Genomic DNA, 16,407 nt, shown 5'->3' on the forward strand with positions numbered 1-16,407 from the left:
TGATCTGACATCTATCCCCCACTCTGGCTTAGAAGGATCCAGTTGCATGGGGAGACCTTCTCAGCTGTGGGAAGAGCCACCTCTGTTGTTGAACTTACCTGCAGGTCAGGCTGGATCAGATCTCTTAGCTCTGTGACAACCTCTTCTCCGAGATGCCCAAGTCATTCAGTAAATCCAGGTTCTTGGATTAGGATGAAATGCTTCAGGTACATTTGCTCCTGCCTTTGTTTTTGCCTGAATTAATTTCCTCATCCAAATTACACAGTGCTATTGGAAACCATTCAAAAGGAGTTCCCATTGTGAGAACTTGGTCGGCTAAAAGTAAAATTATAGCTGAAAGCAAGACAGCTGCAGAAAATAAGCATTAACTAAGAGCATTGCAATGCAAAAAATTTGATATGTACAGCAAAACAAAGGAAAACGCAGATAAAACGAACGAGAAAGTGAAAAAGTTAAGACTTTATAGCCAACAGTGAAAGCTCCAACTCCCTTTAAGAAGTCTACTTTATGCAGACCAGAGCTACCAAACACTTTTCCAGCAATAAAAGGAACAAATTAGACCCAATAAAAAGGTTATAAGTAAAATTACAAAAAACAATCACACAAGCCCATGGCAAAAGAATAGAAAGTTTTGTTTGGCTACAGGCAGTTTAATCTAGGGATTGGCTCACAATTCCCAAAAAAGAAGACACACAGTGAGATAAAATAGTCTTAACAGCAGCTTGTTTTTATAACGTTATTGCAACTTAGATCCAAGATACCGGTTCAAGAACAGCTTGAAGCAATCACACTCCAACACTGAAAAGCTTTTGGCAAGCAAATATAACAATTTTGGAACAAAAATAATATACCAGAGTTATATTTTAGTCCAACAAGAGTGCTCATTTTAGCCAAAGTACAACCATGTATATATCAAATATATTCTGAATCTATTGCAGCTTGGGTGGAAGCACTAATCAAGCACTAACTTCTCTATTATTCATTGAAAAAAAGCAAAATTCCACTGGAGGAAGTCAAAACTCAATCTCTCGCTTCAAAGTGGACCAAAGTAGTCATCAAACAACACAAGCATCTTCACATGGCAACATTCATCAGGATTCAAATGCAGAACACCACTGGTCACCATAAAGCACTTGAATGGCTTCAGTTATTGAGGTATCAAGTCATGACCAGGTTTTAAAATTGGACAGCTCAATGTGACGTAATGAGAAAAGAAATGCCTCAAAGTTCAAAGAGTAACATAAAAAGACTAGGAAATAACAATGGATCCTACTCAGACATGAATAATAATTTCCTTCAATTCACCATGTGGCAAGTCCCACAGTGCAGCCCTACATCAACAACAACTTGTATTTATATAGCACCTTTAATGTAGTAAAATGTCCCAAGGCGCCTCCTTACAGAAGCATAATCAGATATATGTTTCAGGAAGGAGTGCTGGGCCCCATTTACATTCCTGTCTAAAAATGTGCATCAGACACGGCTTGGGCATTCAACGGTTAGCTGCTGTTTCCCTGCCATTTTTACCTCCCAGATGCAGGCAATTGAAAATAAACTCAATTGTAAACAATCAATTGAGAATCACCTCCCACGTCTTCGGATGATGTCACCAAAGGGGTTGATTTAGATGAGGAAGAGGCAGGGATAGATCCTTGGTGGACTCCAAAGTAATGGTGCAGGAGCAGTCAGAGAAAGTATTGTCAGACATGAGTGACTTACGAATGAATAGGTAAGAGTAGAATCAAGCAAGGGCAGTCCCGCTGAGCTGGACAATGGAGAAGAGACACTGGAGGAGGATGGTGTGGTCAACCGTGTCAAAGGCTGTAGACAGGTCGAGGAGAATGAGGAGGGATAATGCATCATGGTCACAGTCACAGAGGATGTAATTTGCAACTTTGATTAGGGCATTTCAGTGATGTGGATACCTAATTGGAGAGATTCAAACATGGAGTTGCGGGAAAGATGGGCACAGATTTGGGAGGCGACCACAAGTTCATGGACTTTGGAGTGGACAGAGAGGTTGGAGATGAAGTGGTTGTCTGCAAGGACAGATGGGTTAAGGGGGGGTGGGGTGGTTGAGGCTAGAGTGATGTCATCAGTTTAGGGTGCAAGAGTTATTTTGAAGTTCTTACCCCATGTGAGACTTTTGGTCCTCAAGTTTAAGTCACGTGACTACACTGTTCTCATGGTTAAAATTAGTGTACAAAAATAATCAAAAAAAAATGCCATTATCTCATTCACCAGAACAGCTGATGCTTTAAACACACAAACACAAAACGTAAAACTACATGGCATTTTTGCACATCTCAGACAATATATTGTGCAATATTTTTACATAAATATTTCAGTTCCCCTTCTTACAGAAATAAGTCACATACATAAACACTGCAGGATGATTGTGATACAATTTATTAGATTTTAAAATCAGAACCTGCTTAGGAGCAAAGAAGCATTAAAAAAATCTGTAATATATCTCTTTTTATTATATGACAACTTTACACAGACAAAACAGTGTGATTTAAAGATTGGTTCAGGCAGCTGTATTTTTTAAAAGATCTCTTAATCTGGGGGTTAGAAAAGCAATACAGAAAACTGTGTAGATGTAGCATCAATATAGTGGGAAATGAGCTAGCCTCTGTTGGTTGACTGCTCGTGGTTTTGAAATGTTAATGTATGCAAGTTCACAGACTAGAGAAGAAAACAAAAGTCAGTCAGGCCAAATTGTGGTCAAAAAATGGATGCAATGCAGGGGAAGAATGGGGGCTAATCCTTTCCTCCGATTTTGCTCCTGAATAACACTGCACACAAACTTCCTGTATGGTCTTTTCTGGTTTCTGCAGCTGACTGTACCTGAACAGGGCACAGCAATGCAAATTTCACATAAATGAATGTCAGAGACCTCTGCACTCAAACTTCTTCCAATAGCACCAAGTGCAGTTCAAGGGCGATATGCTCCCCAAAAAACTTGGTGCATCTGATTCCAAATCTTCCATTTAGGCACGATCTGTCCTAAGGGACAGGCTGGTATTGCATGAAAGATATTTGTTTTTGACTTGTTGAATAAAAGAATGGTTTTGCTGATTCTGTCCTTGTTGCAGAATGCAGTCATTTGCACTTTGTGATAAAAGCCCTGTTCAATACTGTGCCCCTCCTCTTTGCAAAATGAATTATTTGGAGGCAGACGAGGGCAAATAACCAAATGCCACATTTATATTCCCTGAAGTTATTTCCATGGCCATCTCCTTAAACACAACCACCAGTTTTCCTGCCATAGAGTAGGAAACCACTCTGTCACAAATCATTTTGTACAGTAAATGTAAAAAATTCAGTTTGTTTCTATCCAAACTGGCTGCAAATCTGATTTTTTTTTTATTGGTTCATGGGATGTGGGCGTCGCTGGCAAGGCCAGCATTTATTGCCCATCCCTAATTGCCCTTGAGAAGGTGGTGGTGAGCCGCCTTCTTGAACCGCTGCAGTCCATGTGGTGAAGGTTCTCCCACAGTGCTGTTAGGAAGGGAGTTCCAGGATTTTGACCCAGCGACGATGAAGGAACGGCGATATATTTCCAAGTCGGGATGGTGTGTGACTTGGAGGGGAACGTGCAGGTGGTGTTGTTCCCATGTGCCTGCTGCCCTTGTCCTTTTAGGTGGTAGAGGTCGCGGGTTTGGGAGGTGCTGTCGAAGAAGCCTTGGCGAGTTGCTGCAGTGCATCCTGTGGATGGTACACACTGCAGCCACAGTGCGCCGGTGGTGAAGGGGGTGAATGTTTAGGGTGGTGGATGGGGTGCCAATCAAGCGGGCTGCTTTGTCCTGGATGGTGTTGAGCTTATTGAGTGTTGTTGGAGCTGCACTCATCCAGGCAAGTGGAGAGTATTCCATCACACTCCTGACTTGTGCCTTGTAGATGGTGGAAAGGCTTTGGGGAGTCAGGAGGTGAGTCACTCGCCACAGAATACCCAACCTCTGACCTGCTCTTGTGGCCACAGTATTTATGTGGCTGGTCCAGTTAAACTTCTGGTCAATGGTGACCCCCAGGATGTTGATGGTAGGGGATTCGGCACTGGTAATGCCGTTGAATATCAAGGGGAGTTGGTTAGACTCTCTCTTGTTGGAGATGGTCATTGCCTGGCACTTGTCTGGCGCGAATGTTACTTGCCACTTATGAGCCCAAGTCTGGATGTTGTCCAGGTCTTGCTGCATGCGGGCATGGACTGCTTCATTATCTGAGGGGTTGTGGCACTGGAGCTGCGGATGGATTCATTAAGGAGCATTCGCGATGCTGAGAACGTCGTGGATAGCACGTTTAGTGAGATGGTCACACCGCAGGTAAAGGTTGTACAGGCAGGAAGTAATTGGGTGACCACCAGGCAGAGTAAGAAGAGCAGGCAGGCAGTGCAGGGGTCCCCTGTGGCCGACCCCTCTCAAACAAATATACCACTTTGGATATTGTTGAGGGGGATGACTTATCAGGGGAAGGCAGCAGCAGCCAACTTCCTGGCACCAGGGGTAGCTCTGCTGCACAGGCTGGGAGGAAAAAGAGTGGAAGAGCTATAGTGGTAGGGGATTCTATCGTAAGGGGAACAGACAGGCGTTTCTGTGGCCGTAAACGTGACTCCAGGATGGTTTGTTGCCTCCCTGGTGCCAGGGTCATGGATGTCACTGAGCGGCTACAGGGCATTCTCAAGGGGGAGGGTGAGCAGGCAGAGGTCGTGGTCCACATTGGGACCAACGACATAGGTAGGAAGGGAGATGAGGTCCTGCATCAAGAATTTAGGGAGCTAGGTAGCAGATTAAAGAGCAGGACCTCAAAGGTTGTAATCTCTGGATTACTCCCAGTGCCACGGGCTAGTGAGTATAGAAATAGGAGGATAGAACAGATGAATGCGTGGCTAAAGAGTTGGTGCAGGAGGGAGGGTTTCAGTTTCCTGGATCACTGGGCCTGCTTCTGGGGAAGGTGGGACTTGTACAAGTCGGACGGGTTGCACCTGAACCAGAGCGGGACAAATATCCTTGCGGGGAGGTTTGCTAGCACTGTTGGGGGGGGTTTAAACTAACTTGGCAGGGGGATGGGATACAGAGTGGAGCTACAATAGGGGGTGATGTGCAGCCAAATATAGAGAAAAAAACAAGTCAGCTTGGAAGGCAGGGCAAATATGTGAGGGCAAGGCTGGATGGCATCTATTTTAATGCAAGGAGTCTTGCGAATAAGGTGGATGAACTGAAGGTGTTGATAAACACATGGGAGTATGATATTGTTGCTGTCACAGAGACATGGTTGAGGGAGGGGCAAGACTGGCAGCTCAATATTCCGGGGTACAGAATCTTCAGGCGAGACAGAGGGGGAGGTATAAGAGGAGGGGGGGTCGCAATATTAATTAAAGAATCAATTACTGCCATAAGGAGGGATGATATATTAGCAGGTTCCTCTAATGAGGCCATATGGGTGGAGCTTAAAAACAAAAAGGGGGCAAGCACTTTAATGGGAGTGTACTATAGGCCCCCAAACAGTCAGGGGGAGATAGAGGAACAGATATGTAGGCAAATCTCAGAAAATTGTGCAAATAATAGGGTAATAATAGTGGGGGATTTCAACTTCCCCAATATTAACTGGGATACTCAGAGTGTAAAAGGCTTAGAGGGTACAAAATTCTTAACGTGCATCCAGGAGAGCTTTTTGAGCCAGCATGTAGAAAGTCCTACAAGAGAGGGGGCGGTACTGGACCTAATTCTAGGGAATGTGGCCGGCCAAGTGGAAGAAGTGCTCGTAGGTGAGCACTTTGGTGAGAGTGACCATAATTCGGTGAGATTTAAGGTGGTCATGGAAAAGGACAGGGAGGGGCCGGAAATAAAGGTTCTAAATTGGGGGAAGGCCGATTTTAATAGGATAAGGCAGGATCTGGCCAAAATGGACTGGGATCAGCTGCTTGTAGGAAAATCCGCATCGGAGCAATGGGAGTCTTTCAGAAGGGAGATTGAGACCATACAATGGCAACATGTTCCCGGAAAGGTCAAGGGTGGTTCCAAGAACTCCAGGGAACCTTGGATGTCAGGGGATATACGAGAATGGATTAGGAAAAAAAGGAGGGCTTTTGGCAGATACAAAAGGCTAAAGACGAAGGAAGCCCTGGAGGAGTACAAAAAGTGCAGGGGGATACTTAAAAAAGAAATTAGGAGATCAAGGAGGGGCCATGAAATAACACTGGCGAGCAAAATAAAGGAAAATCCTAAGATGTTTTATAAGTATATTAAGGGTAAGAGGATGACTAGGGAAAAAATAGGGCCCATTAGGGACAAAAATGGCAATCTGTGTGTGGAGCCGGCAGATGTAGGAGGGGTTCTAAATGAATTTTTTGCATCTGTTTTCACTATGGAGAAGGACGATGTAGACATAGAAATACGGCAGGGGGACTGTGATATACTCGAACATATTAACATCGAGCGGGAGGAGGTATTGGCGGTTTTAGCAGGCCTAAAAATGGATAAATCCCCAGGCCCGGACTAAATGTATCCCAGGCTACTGTGTGAGGCAAAGGAGGAGATTGCGGGGGCTCTGACACATATATTCAGAACCTCTCTGGCCACAGGGATGTGCCAGAGGACTGGAGAACCGCTAATGTAATACCATTATTCAAGAAGGGGAGTAGGGAAAAACCGGGGAACTACAGGCCAGTGAGCCTAACATCAGTGGTAGGAAAATTATTGGAAAAAATTCTGAAGGACAAAATTAGTCTCCACTTGGAGAAGCAAGGATTAATCAGGGATAGTCAACATGGCTTTGTCAAGGGAAGATCATGTCTGACTAATTTGATTGAATTTTTTGAGGGGGTGACTAGGCGTGTGGATGAGGGTAACGCAGTGGATGTGGTATACATGGATTTCAGTAAGGCCTTCGATAAAGTCCCCCACAGGAGACTGGTCAAGAAGGTACGAGCCCATGGAATCCAGGGTGCCTTGGCACTTTGAATACAAAACTGGCTTAGTGGCAGAAGGCAGAGGGTGATGGTCGAAGGTTGTTTTTGTGACTGGAAGCCTGTGGCCAGTGGGGTACAACAGGGATCGGTGCTGGGTCCCTTGCTGTTTCTGTTTGTGGTCTACATTAATGACTTGGATATGAATGTAAAAGGTATGATCAGTAAGTTCGCTGATGATACAAAAATTGGTAGGGTGGTAAATAGCGAGGAGGATAGCCTCAGTCTGCAGGACGATATAGATGGGTTGGTCAGATGGGCGGAACAGTGGCAAATGGAATTTAACCCGGAAAAGTGCGAGGTGATGCACTTTGGAGGGACTAACAAGGCAAGGGAATACACAATGAATGGGAGGACCCTAGGCAAGACAGAGGGTCAGAGGGATCTTGGTGTGCAAGTTCACAGATCCCTGAAGGCGGCGGAACAGGTAGATAAGGTGGTAAAGAAGGCATATGGGATACTTGCCTTTATTAGCCGAGGCATAGAATATAAGAGCAAGGGGGTTATGATGGAGCTGTATAAAACACTGGTTAGGCCACAGCTGGAGTACTGTGTGCAGTTCTGGTCGCCACACTACAGGAAGGATGTGATCGCTTTGGAGAGGGTGCAGAGGAGATTCACCAGGATGTTACCAGGGCTGGAGCGCTTCAGCTATGAAGAGAGACTGGGAAGATTGGGTTTGTTTTCCTTGGAGCAGAGGAGGCTGAGGGGGGACATGATTGAGGTGTACAAAATTATGAGGGGCACAGATAGGATGGATACTAAGGAGCTTTTACCCTTCGTTGAGGGTTCTATAACAAGGGGACATAGATTCAAGGTAAAAGGCGGGAGGTTTAGAGGGGATTTGAGAAAGAACTTTTTCACCCAGAGGGTGGTTGGAGTCTGGAACTCACTGCCTGAAAGGGTTGTGGAGGCAGGAACCCTCACAACATTCAAGAAGCATTTGGATGAGCACTTGAAATGCCATAGCATACAAGGCTACGGACCAAATGCTGGAATATGGGATTAGAGTAGACAGGGCTGATGGCCGGCGCGGACACGATGGGCCGAAGGGCCTCTATCCGTGCTGTATAACTCTATGAATGGAACTGAACACTGTGCAATTGTCAGTGAACATCCCCATTTCTGACCTTATGATGGAGGGAAGGTCGTTGATGAAGCAGCTGAAGATGGTTGGGCCTAGGACAATGCTCCGAGGAACTCCTGCAGCAATGTCCTGGGCTGAGATGATTGGCCTCCAATAACCACTACCATCTTCCTTTGTGCTCGGTATGACTCCAGCCACTGGAGAGTTTTCCCCCTGATTCCCATGGACTTCAATTTTACTAGGGCTCCTCGGTGCCACACTCGGTCAAATGCTGCCTTGATGTCAAGGGCAGTCACTCTCACCTCACCTTTGGAATTCAGCTCTTTTGTCCATGTTTGGACCAAGGCTATAATGAGGTCTGGAGCCGAGTGGTCCTGGCGGAACCCAAACTGAGCATCGGTGAGCAGGTTATTGGTGAGTAAGTGCCGCTTGATAGCACTGTCGACGACACCTTCCATCACTTTGCTGATGATTGAGAGTCGGCTGATGGGGCGGTAATTGGACGAATTGGATTTGTCCTGCTTTTTGTGGACAGATAAGATCACATATGCTTTAAAATCACAATCTCATACTATTCAACAACAACTTGCATTTATCTAGCAGCTTTAATGTAGTAAAACATCCCAAGGCGCTTCACAGGAGCATTATCAGAGAAAATCTGACATCGAGCCACAAAGAGATATTAGGACAGGTGATCAAAGAGGTAGGTTTTAACGAGCAGCTTAAAGGAGAAGAAAGAAGTCGAGAGGTGGAAAGGTTTATGGAGGGAATTCCAGCATTTAGGGCCTAGGCAGCTGAAGGCACGGCCGCCAATGGTGGAGCAATTGAAATTGGGGATGCCCAAGAGGCCAGATTTGGAGGAGCGCAAAGGTCTCAGAGGGTTGTACAGCTGGATGAGGTTACAGACATAGGGAGGAGTGAGGCAATGGAGGGATTTGAACACAAAGATGAGAATTTTAAAATTGAAGTGATGCCAGACTGGATCCAGTGTAGATCAGCAAGCAGTGGGGTGATGGGTGAACGGGACTTGCTACGAGTTAGGATATGGACAGCAGAGTTTTGGATTAGCTCAAGTTTATGGAGGGTGGTGGTTGGAATGCTGGCCATGAGAGCATTCGAATAGTCGATTTTGGAGGTTCCAATGATGTGATCTTCAGACTCCACTATTACGGCCATTATATTAAATAGCAGTGTAAGATTAAGAATGTAAGAAATAGGAGCCCCTCGAGCCATTCAATCAGATCATGGCTGAACTTCTACCTCAACTCCACTTTCCCGCCCTATCTCTATTTCCCTTGATTTCCTCAGTGCCAAAAATCTATTGATCTCAGTCTTGAATATACTCAACAACTGAGCATCCACAGCCTTCTGGGGCAGAGAATTCCAAAGATTCACAACCTTCAGAGTGAAGAAATTTTTCCTCATCTCGATCTTAAATGACTGACCCCTTATCTTGAGACTATGACCGCTTGTTCTAGACTGTCCAGCCAGGGGAAACAAACTCTCAGCATCTATCCTGTCAAGCCCTCTAAAAATGTTATACATTTCAATGCGATCACCTCTCATTCTTCTAAACTCCAGAAAATATAGGCCCATTCTTCTCAATATCTCCTCATAGGACAACCCTCTCATCCCAGGAATCAATCTAGTGAACCTTCGTTGCACCACCTCTAAAGCAAGTATATCCTTCCTTTTGGTAAGGAGACCAAAACTGTACACAGTACTCCAGATGTGGTCTCACCAGAGCCCTAAAGAATTGCAGCAAGACTTCCTTACTCTTGTACTCCAACCCCCTTACAATAAGGGCCAACATACTATTTGCCTTCCTAATTGCTTGCTCTACCTGCATGTTAACTTTCTGTGATTCATGTACAATGACATCCAAATCCCTCTGACTACAAATATTTCTTAGTCTCTCACTTTTGAAAAAATATTCTGCTTTTCTATTCTTCCCACCAAAGTGGATAATTTCACATTATACTCTATCTGCCACCTTCTCTTCCACTCACTTAACCTGTCGATATCCCTTTGAAGCCTCTTTGCTTCTGCCTCACAGCTTACTTTCCCGCCTAGCTTTGTGTCGTCAGCAAACTTGGATGAATTACACTTGGTCCCCTCATCTAATTCATTGATACAGATTGTAAACAGCTGAGGCCCACGCACTGATCCTTGCAGCACCCCACTAGTTACAACCTGCCAACCTGAGAATGACCCATTTGTTCCTGCTCTCTGTTTTCTGTCTGTTAACCAATCCTCAATCCATGCTAATATATTACCCCCAACCCCATGAGCCCTAATCTTGTGTAACAACCTCAACTTTATCGAATGCCTTGTCATGGTCAACATTTTTTGAGATCAATGGGCCCTCCAACTGTCAACAAAAACTTATTGTACTACAAAAATATAACATTTACTGAGCTTCCCTTAATCCTTTATTTATATCACTTTGCTTCCTTCAGGTGGAAACACAGTTGACCGATTACAGATTATGCCGTGGTTTCCATTGATTTATGCTTCATCAAAACAAAGCAAAGATCTGAAGCAAATGTTACTTTGACTTGTCAAATGAGATTATTTATTGCTGCTAATAATACTGTCTAGGAGCAGCAGAAATTATCCTAAGCAACACTTTTAAAGCTTCTGAAGCATTTCACTTCAGAACTATTGAAAGTGTGTCGACAGCTTCACCGCATACAGCCTCAAGGCAGTTTTTATGCTTAAAATAAATGACTTGTACCAGAGTTGTACAAAATCCATTTCATACCTGTTCATACTGTTATTATTTTTTTAAAAATCAAGGCAATCTTTTTTTCAAAAATTCTATTGAAAGAAAATCTTAAAAGCTGCCTAAGAAATATAGAAAAATCAGTCCTAAGTGTAATTCATTTTTGGTTCTGTTACATTTCTATCACAGCGCTGAACAACTATGGCTTACAATAGGGCTCTGGAGAGTCTGCTTTTTGACCTTACTAGCTGTTCAAGGCTTTCTTCAGATAACTGCCAGGAAGCTGGCTCTCCAGAGCATGACACTCGTTGCAATAACATAAGCATTGGAAGATTTATTAATCATCATCCAAGACAGGATTGCTCCAATATTGTAAAAATGTAGCTTGTGTCTCTGTTAATTTATATACTTTAAGACTACATCATCTCAAATTGCATATCAATATTTTATTGCTCCATGTACCCAACTAAGATTAGATTCGAGAGACCTGTCTTACGTGGTACTTAAGCTTTCTTCATGTTGTAGACTATTACATTCAGCAATATGTATGTGCGGAACACTTTGGGAAAAAGTATATTTTAAAATAACCCTGAATCAGTTTTCACTGACAAGCAATAGGGGCATTAGCAGGAAGTAACAATCAATAGTGATGTAGATTTAGTGCTGAAGACAGTTCATAGGTCTGCACAGCGTGCTTCCGTGATCATCTTGAAATATTAAAATTATATTTTATTTTAAAAGCACATTCAGTGCACATATTCTACAAATAAACCAAAGTGTCAGCTCTTCTGGTAACATTTTTTGTAATTTCTCATATGTTTGGTGGTGAAGTTATACATTTGGCTTCTGTCGATACTTTCTCAGCCCTCTGAGAATAGTGGGAGTCCAGTGCACTGGGGAAAGGTACATTCTTTCTGCCCTTCCAGTTCTGATGGTTAGTCAATACTAGGATCCATTTTAAAGCGATAACTTGCCACAGGCAGGCTGATATTTGCTTATATTCCCATGTGGGCTCATACTCATCATTTCAGTGGGAGAAGAAATTGTAGACATGAGCTGCAACTGCAACAAATTTCTCAAACTGCTCAGAAGAGTTCTTCGCCCAAAATACAGACATAACCTAAAAGAAAAACTAACAAGCAAGCAGCATTCACAGCCCCAGTTCGGTCAGTCTGTAAACGCAATGAGCCACTGAAAAGTCTCTGATAACCTGTTGGTGCTAAATTATTTAATGTCAGCTAGGATAGTGGTGGGGTGCTACAACTGTGGAGAAAAATTGGCCAGGGTTCCTCTCCTAATCTGCATCCAGTTACCTCTGGAATTCCCAAGTTTGCGGGTGTTGCTTAGACCACTGGCTTATACTGGCAAGCCTTGTACTGGCAAGCTTCATACATATAAAATGGCCACGGGGATGAGGTATTTAAATGTCATTGTCCCTTTTGGAACTGTACCCAATAAGAGTCACCAGTACAAGAGAAAGGAATCTTACAACACCGGGTTATAGTCCAACAGTTTTATTTGAAAATCACAAGCTTTCGGAGGCTTTCTCCTTCGTCAGGTGAAGTGCAGCAGGGGCTATCTAATCTTCACAAACCGCCGAAGCTTAAAGGGGAACATAGGAGCAGGAGTAGGCCATTCAGCCCCTCAAGCCTGTTCTGCCATTTGGTTAGATCATGGATGATCTGTATCTTAATTCCATTTACCTGCCTTGGTTCCGTAACCCTTAATACCCTTGCCTCACAAAAATCTATCAATCTCAGTTTTGCAATTTTCAAGTGACCCCCAGCCTAAACAGCCTTTTTGGGGAGGGAGTTCCAGATTTTCACTCCATGAAGAAGTGCTTCCTGATATCACCCCCAAATGGTCTAGTTTTAATTTTAAGGTTATGCCCTCTTTTTCTGGACTTCCCCACTAATAAGGGATCTAATAGAAGTTTTCAAAATTATGAAGTGTTTTGAGATGGTAAAAATGAAATATTTTTTGCACTGGTTGGCAAGTCGGTAACAAGGAGAGTTATCACTTGAAGAATGAAAGGGTAAGTTAGAAGATTTTTTTTTCACACAGAGCGTTATTAGAACATGGAATGCTTTACCACAATTGTAATGAGGCAGAGAATACAACATCATTTAAAACTGAATTATATAAGTCTTTGAAAAGGAAAATTATATATTTTTTAAAATTGGGGAATTGAAGGGAAGAGAGATTAGATTGATCCAATTGAAGAGCCAATGCCAGCAGGAATGCTGGGCCAAATAACTTCCTGTTGAGCTGTAACTTCTATAATTCCTATCACAAGATGTTGCAGACATTGTGAACAAATGGAATATCTTCTGCTCAAATTTGGACCGAGTGTTTCAACTACAAATATCATAACCAACATTTTCTACCATATCAAATGAACAAAAAAACAAAGTGGCACTTTGAATATTATCAGCACTTAAAGCCATTAGCCATCTCATTATTTCTTGCATTAATTATGAATGTTCTGAGTATTCTAAGGGCACATCATCAATGCCATGCATATTATCGATCAGACTAGCACTTTATAAGAACAGAACCAATTCCTGGTTAACTTTCATCCAGTGTGACCAGTGTTCACTGCTGATATGAATAATACTTATTCATTGTTGGGTGAAGTGTGAAGAGCTGAACATAGTTTCACTTCATTTCATAAATAAAATAAAATCCCTCACCTGTAATCCTTAATTCAGTTGTTCTTCTCACCAGCTTGTTCTTGTACTTCAGTTCACATGTGTAATTCCCCAAATCCATCTCTTGAACCTCTTGTATCACAAGGGTATTCCTCTTCTGCAAAATTGTACTTCTCCATGATTTTTGCAAACATTCCTATGTTAACATGGGATTAAAAAAGAACTCTATAATAAGTATATCCATTTATTTCCAATTAGCTATTATGCTGCAACGTTTAAAAAACAATTGTTAAATCCTTTTCTCTTGACAGCCTTATCTTGCAGTTTATTCATTTGAAGAGAATTTCTGCATGCACTGGCCTACAATGTGCCAATGCCAACATGTGCTTAGTTGTCATTGTTCTCTCTCTATCCTGTTTGAAGGATGTACTTGCCTTAGAGGCAGTGCAGCAGAGGTTCGCTAGATTGATCATAAGCAAAATACTGCGGATGCTGGAAATAAGAAATAAAAACAGAAAATGCTGGAAATACTCAGCAAGTCAGGCAGCTTCTGTGGAGAAAGAAGAGGGGTCAGGCGAGAGGAAATTTAGAAATCTAACGATAAAAGTCAAAGCAACAGAGCTGTGTAGTGATTTGGGTAAAGATAATCAGGGTGTGGCAGGAAGGGACAGAGTTTACCAATAATAATGCGTCAGCAAATAAGGTCAAAGCAGGAAAGAATGGTAAAAAGTCAAAACAAAAGGCACTTTATCTGAATGCACGGAGCATTCGTAACAAGATAGATGAATTAGTTGCACAAATAGAGATAAATGGGTTTGACCTAATAGCCATTACAGAGGCAATGTTGCAAAGTGACCAAGGTTGGGAACTAAATATTCCAGGGTATATGACATTTAGAAAAGACAGTCGGAATGGAAAAGAAGGGGGCATGGCCCTGATAATAAAGGATGATATGAGGACAGTTGTGAGAAAGGGTCTTGGCTCGGAAGGTCAGTAAGTAGAATCTACATGGGTGGAAATAAGAAATAACAAGGGGCAGAAAGCTCTGATGGGAGCAGTTTATAGGCCCCCAAATAGTATCTATACCATTGTACAGAGTATTAATCATGAAATATTAGGAGCTTGTAACAAAGGTAATGCAGTAATCTTGGAGGGCTTTAATCTTCATATAGATGGGGCAAATCAAATTGGCAAAGGTAGCCTGGAGGATGGGTTCATGGAATGCATTCAAGATGGTTTCCTCGAACAATATATGTCATGGAACCAACCAGAAAACAGGCTATTTTAGATCTCGTCTTGTGTAATGAAGCAGGGTTAATTAGTAATCTCACAGTAAAGGATCCTCTGGGGAAGAGTGATCATAATATGACAGAATTTCACATTGAGTTTTGAGAGTGACGTACTTAAGTCAGAAACTAGAGTCTTAAACTTAAATAAAACCAATTACATAAGTATGAGGGGCGAGTTGGTTAAGGCAGATTGGGAAATTAGATTAAAGGATATGGCGGTTGATAAATAATGGCAAACATTTGAAGAAATATTTCAATATTCTCAACAAATACACATTCCATTGAGAAATAAAAACTCCATGGGAAAAGTGATCCATCCGTGGCGAACTAAAGTAGTTAAAGATAGTATTAGATTAAAAGAAGTGGCCTATAATGTTGCCAAGAAGAGTAGTAAGCCTGAGGATTTAGAGAGTTTTAGAAACCAGCAAAGGACAACCAAAACATTGATAAAAAGGAAGAAAATAGAATATGAAATTAAACTAGTAAGAAATATAAAAACGGATTTTAAGAGCTTCTACAATTATGTCAAAAGGAAGAGAGTAGCAAAAGTAAACGTTGGTCCCTTAGAGGCTGAGACAGGAGAAATTATAACGGGGAAATCAGGAAATGGCAGATGCATTAAACAAATATTTTGTATCTTTCACAGTAGAAGACACAAAAAGCATACCAGAAATAATGGGGAACCAAGGGGCTAATGAGAGTGAGGAACTTAAAGTAATTAATATCAGTAGAGAAAAAGTACTGAAGAAACTAATGGGACTAAAAGCCAATAAATTCCTTGAACCTGAAGGCCTACATCTGAGGGTTTTTAAAAGAGGTGGCTTCAGAGATAATGGATGCGTTGGTTATGATCTTCCAAAATTCCCCAGATTTTAGAATGGTCCCAGTGGACTGGAAGGTAGCAAATGTAACCCTGCTATTCAAGAAAGGAAGGAGAGAGAAAACAGGGAACTACAGACCAGTTAGCCTGACATCAGTCGTTGGGAAAATGCTGGAATCCATTATTAAGGAAGTGGTAACAGGGTACTTAGAAAATCATAATATGATTAGGCAGAGTTAACATGGTTTTATGCAAGGGAAATAGTGTTTGACAAATTTATTATTGTTTTTTGAGGATGTAACTAACAGGATAGATAAAGGGGAACCAATGGATGTGGTATATTTGGATTTTCAAAAGGCATTCGATAAGGTGCCACATAAAAATTATTAAGCAAGATCAGGGCTCATGGGGTTGGGGGTAATATATTATCATGGATAGAGGATTGGTTAAAGGACAGAAAACAGAGAGTTGGGATAAATGGATCATTTTCAGGTTGGTAGGCTGTAACTAGTTGGGTGTCGCAAGGATCGGTGCTTGGGCCTCAGCTATTTACAATCTATATTAATGACTCAGATGAAGGGACTGAGTGTAGTGTATCCAAGTTTGCTTACGATACAAAGCTAGGTGGGAAAGTAAGCTGTGAGGAGGACACAAAGGGCCCGATATTAGGAGGGAGGTGGGTTGGCAGCGGGGGGTCGACTGGGGGCGTGGGTAACGCGCCCAGTGAATTCGGGGTGCTCCGCACGTGATCGCAGCCTAATTGAAGGCACTTACCATGGCTTCCGGGTTTCCTGTTCCAGGCCTGCGCATCGGGCGGACTGCGCACCCGCATCACCGGCTGTCAGCAGGAGGAGCCCTATTTAAAGGG

At 42.6% G+C, this 16,407-nt stretch overlaps 1 protein-coding gene across 1 annotated transcript in view; it reads right to left on the bottom strand.

Moving 5' to 3' along the window:
• LOC137332823 (X-linked interleukin-1 receptor accessory protein-like 2) overlaps positions 1-16,407 on the bottom strand; it is a 248,240-nt gene that overhangs the window by 109,679 nt on the left and 122,154 nt on the right. The window contains exon 4 of the mRNA XM_067996754.1: positions 13,473-13,626. Coding sequence (XP_067852855.1) covers positions 13,473-13,626 — 154 coding nt within the window. The remainder of the gene's footprint in view (positions 1-13,472; positions 13,627-16,407) is intronic.

This window comes from Heptranchias perlo, chromosome 15 (assembly GCF_035084215.1).
Source record: "Heptranchias perlo isolate sHepPer1 chromosome 15, sHepPer1.hap1, whole genome shotgun sequence".
NCBI classification, from domain to species: domain Eukaryota; kingdom Metazoa; phylum Chordata; class Chondrichthyes; order Hexanchiformes; family Hexanchidae; genus Heptranchias; species Heptranchias perlo.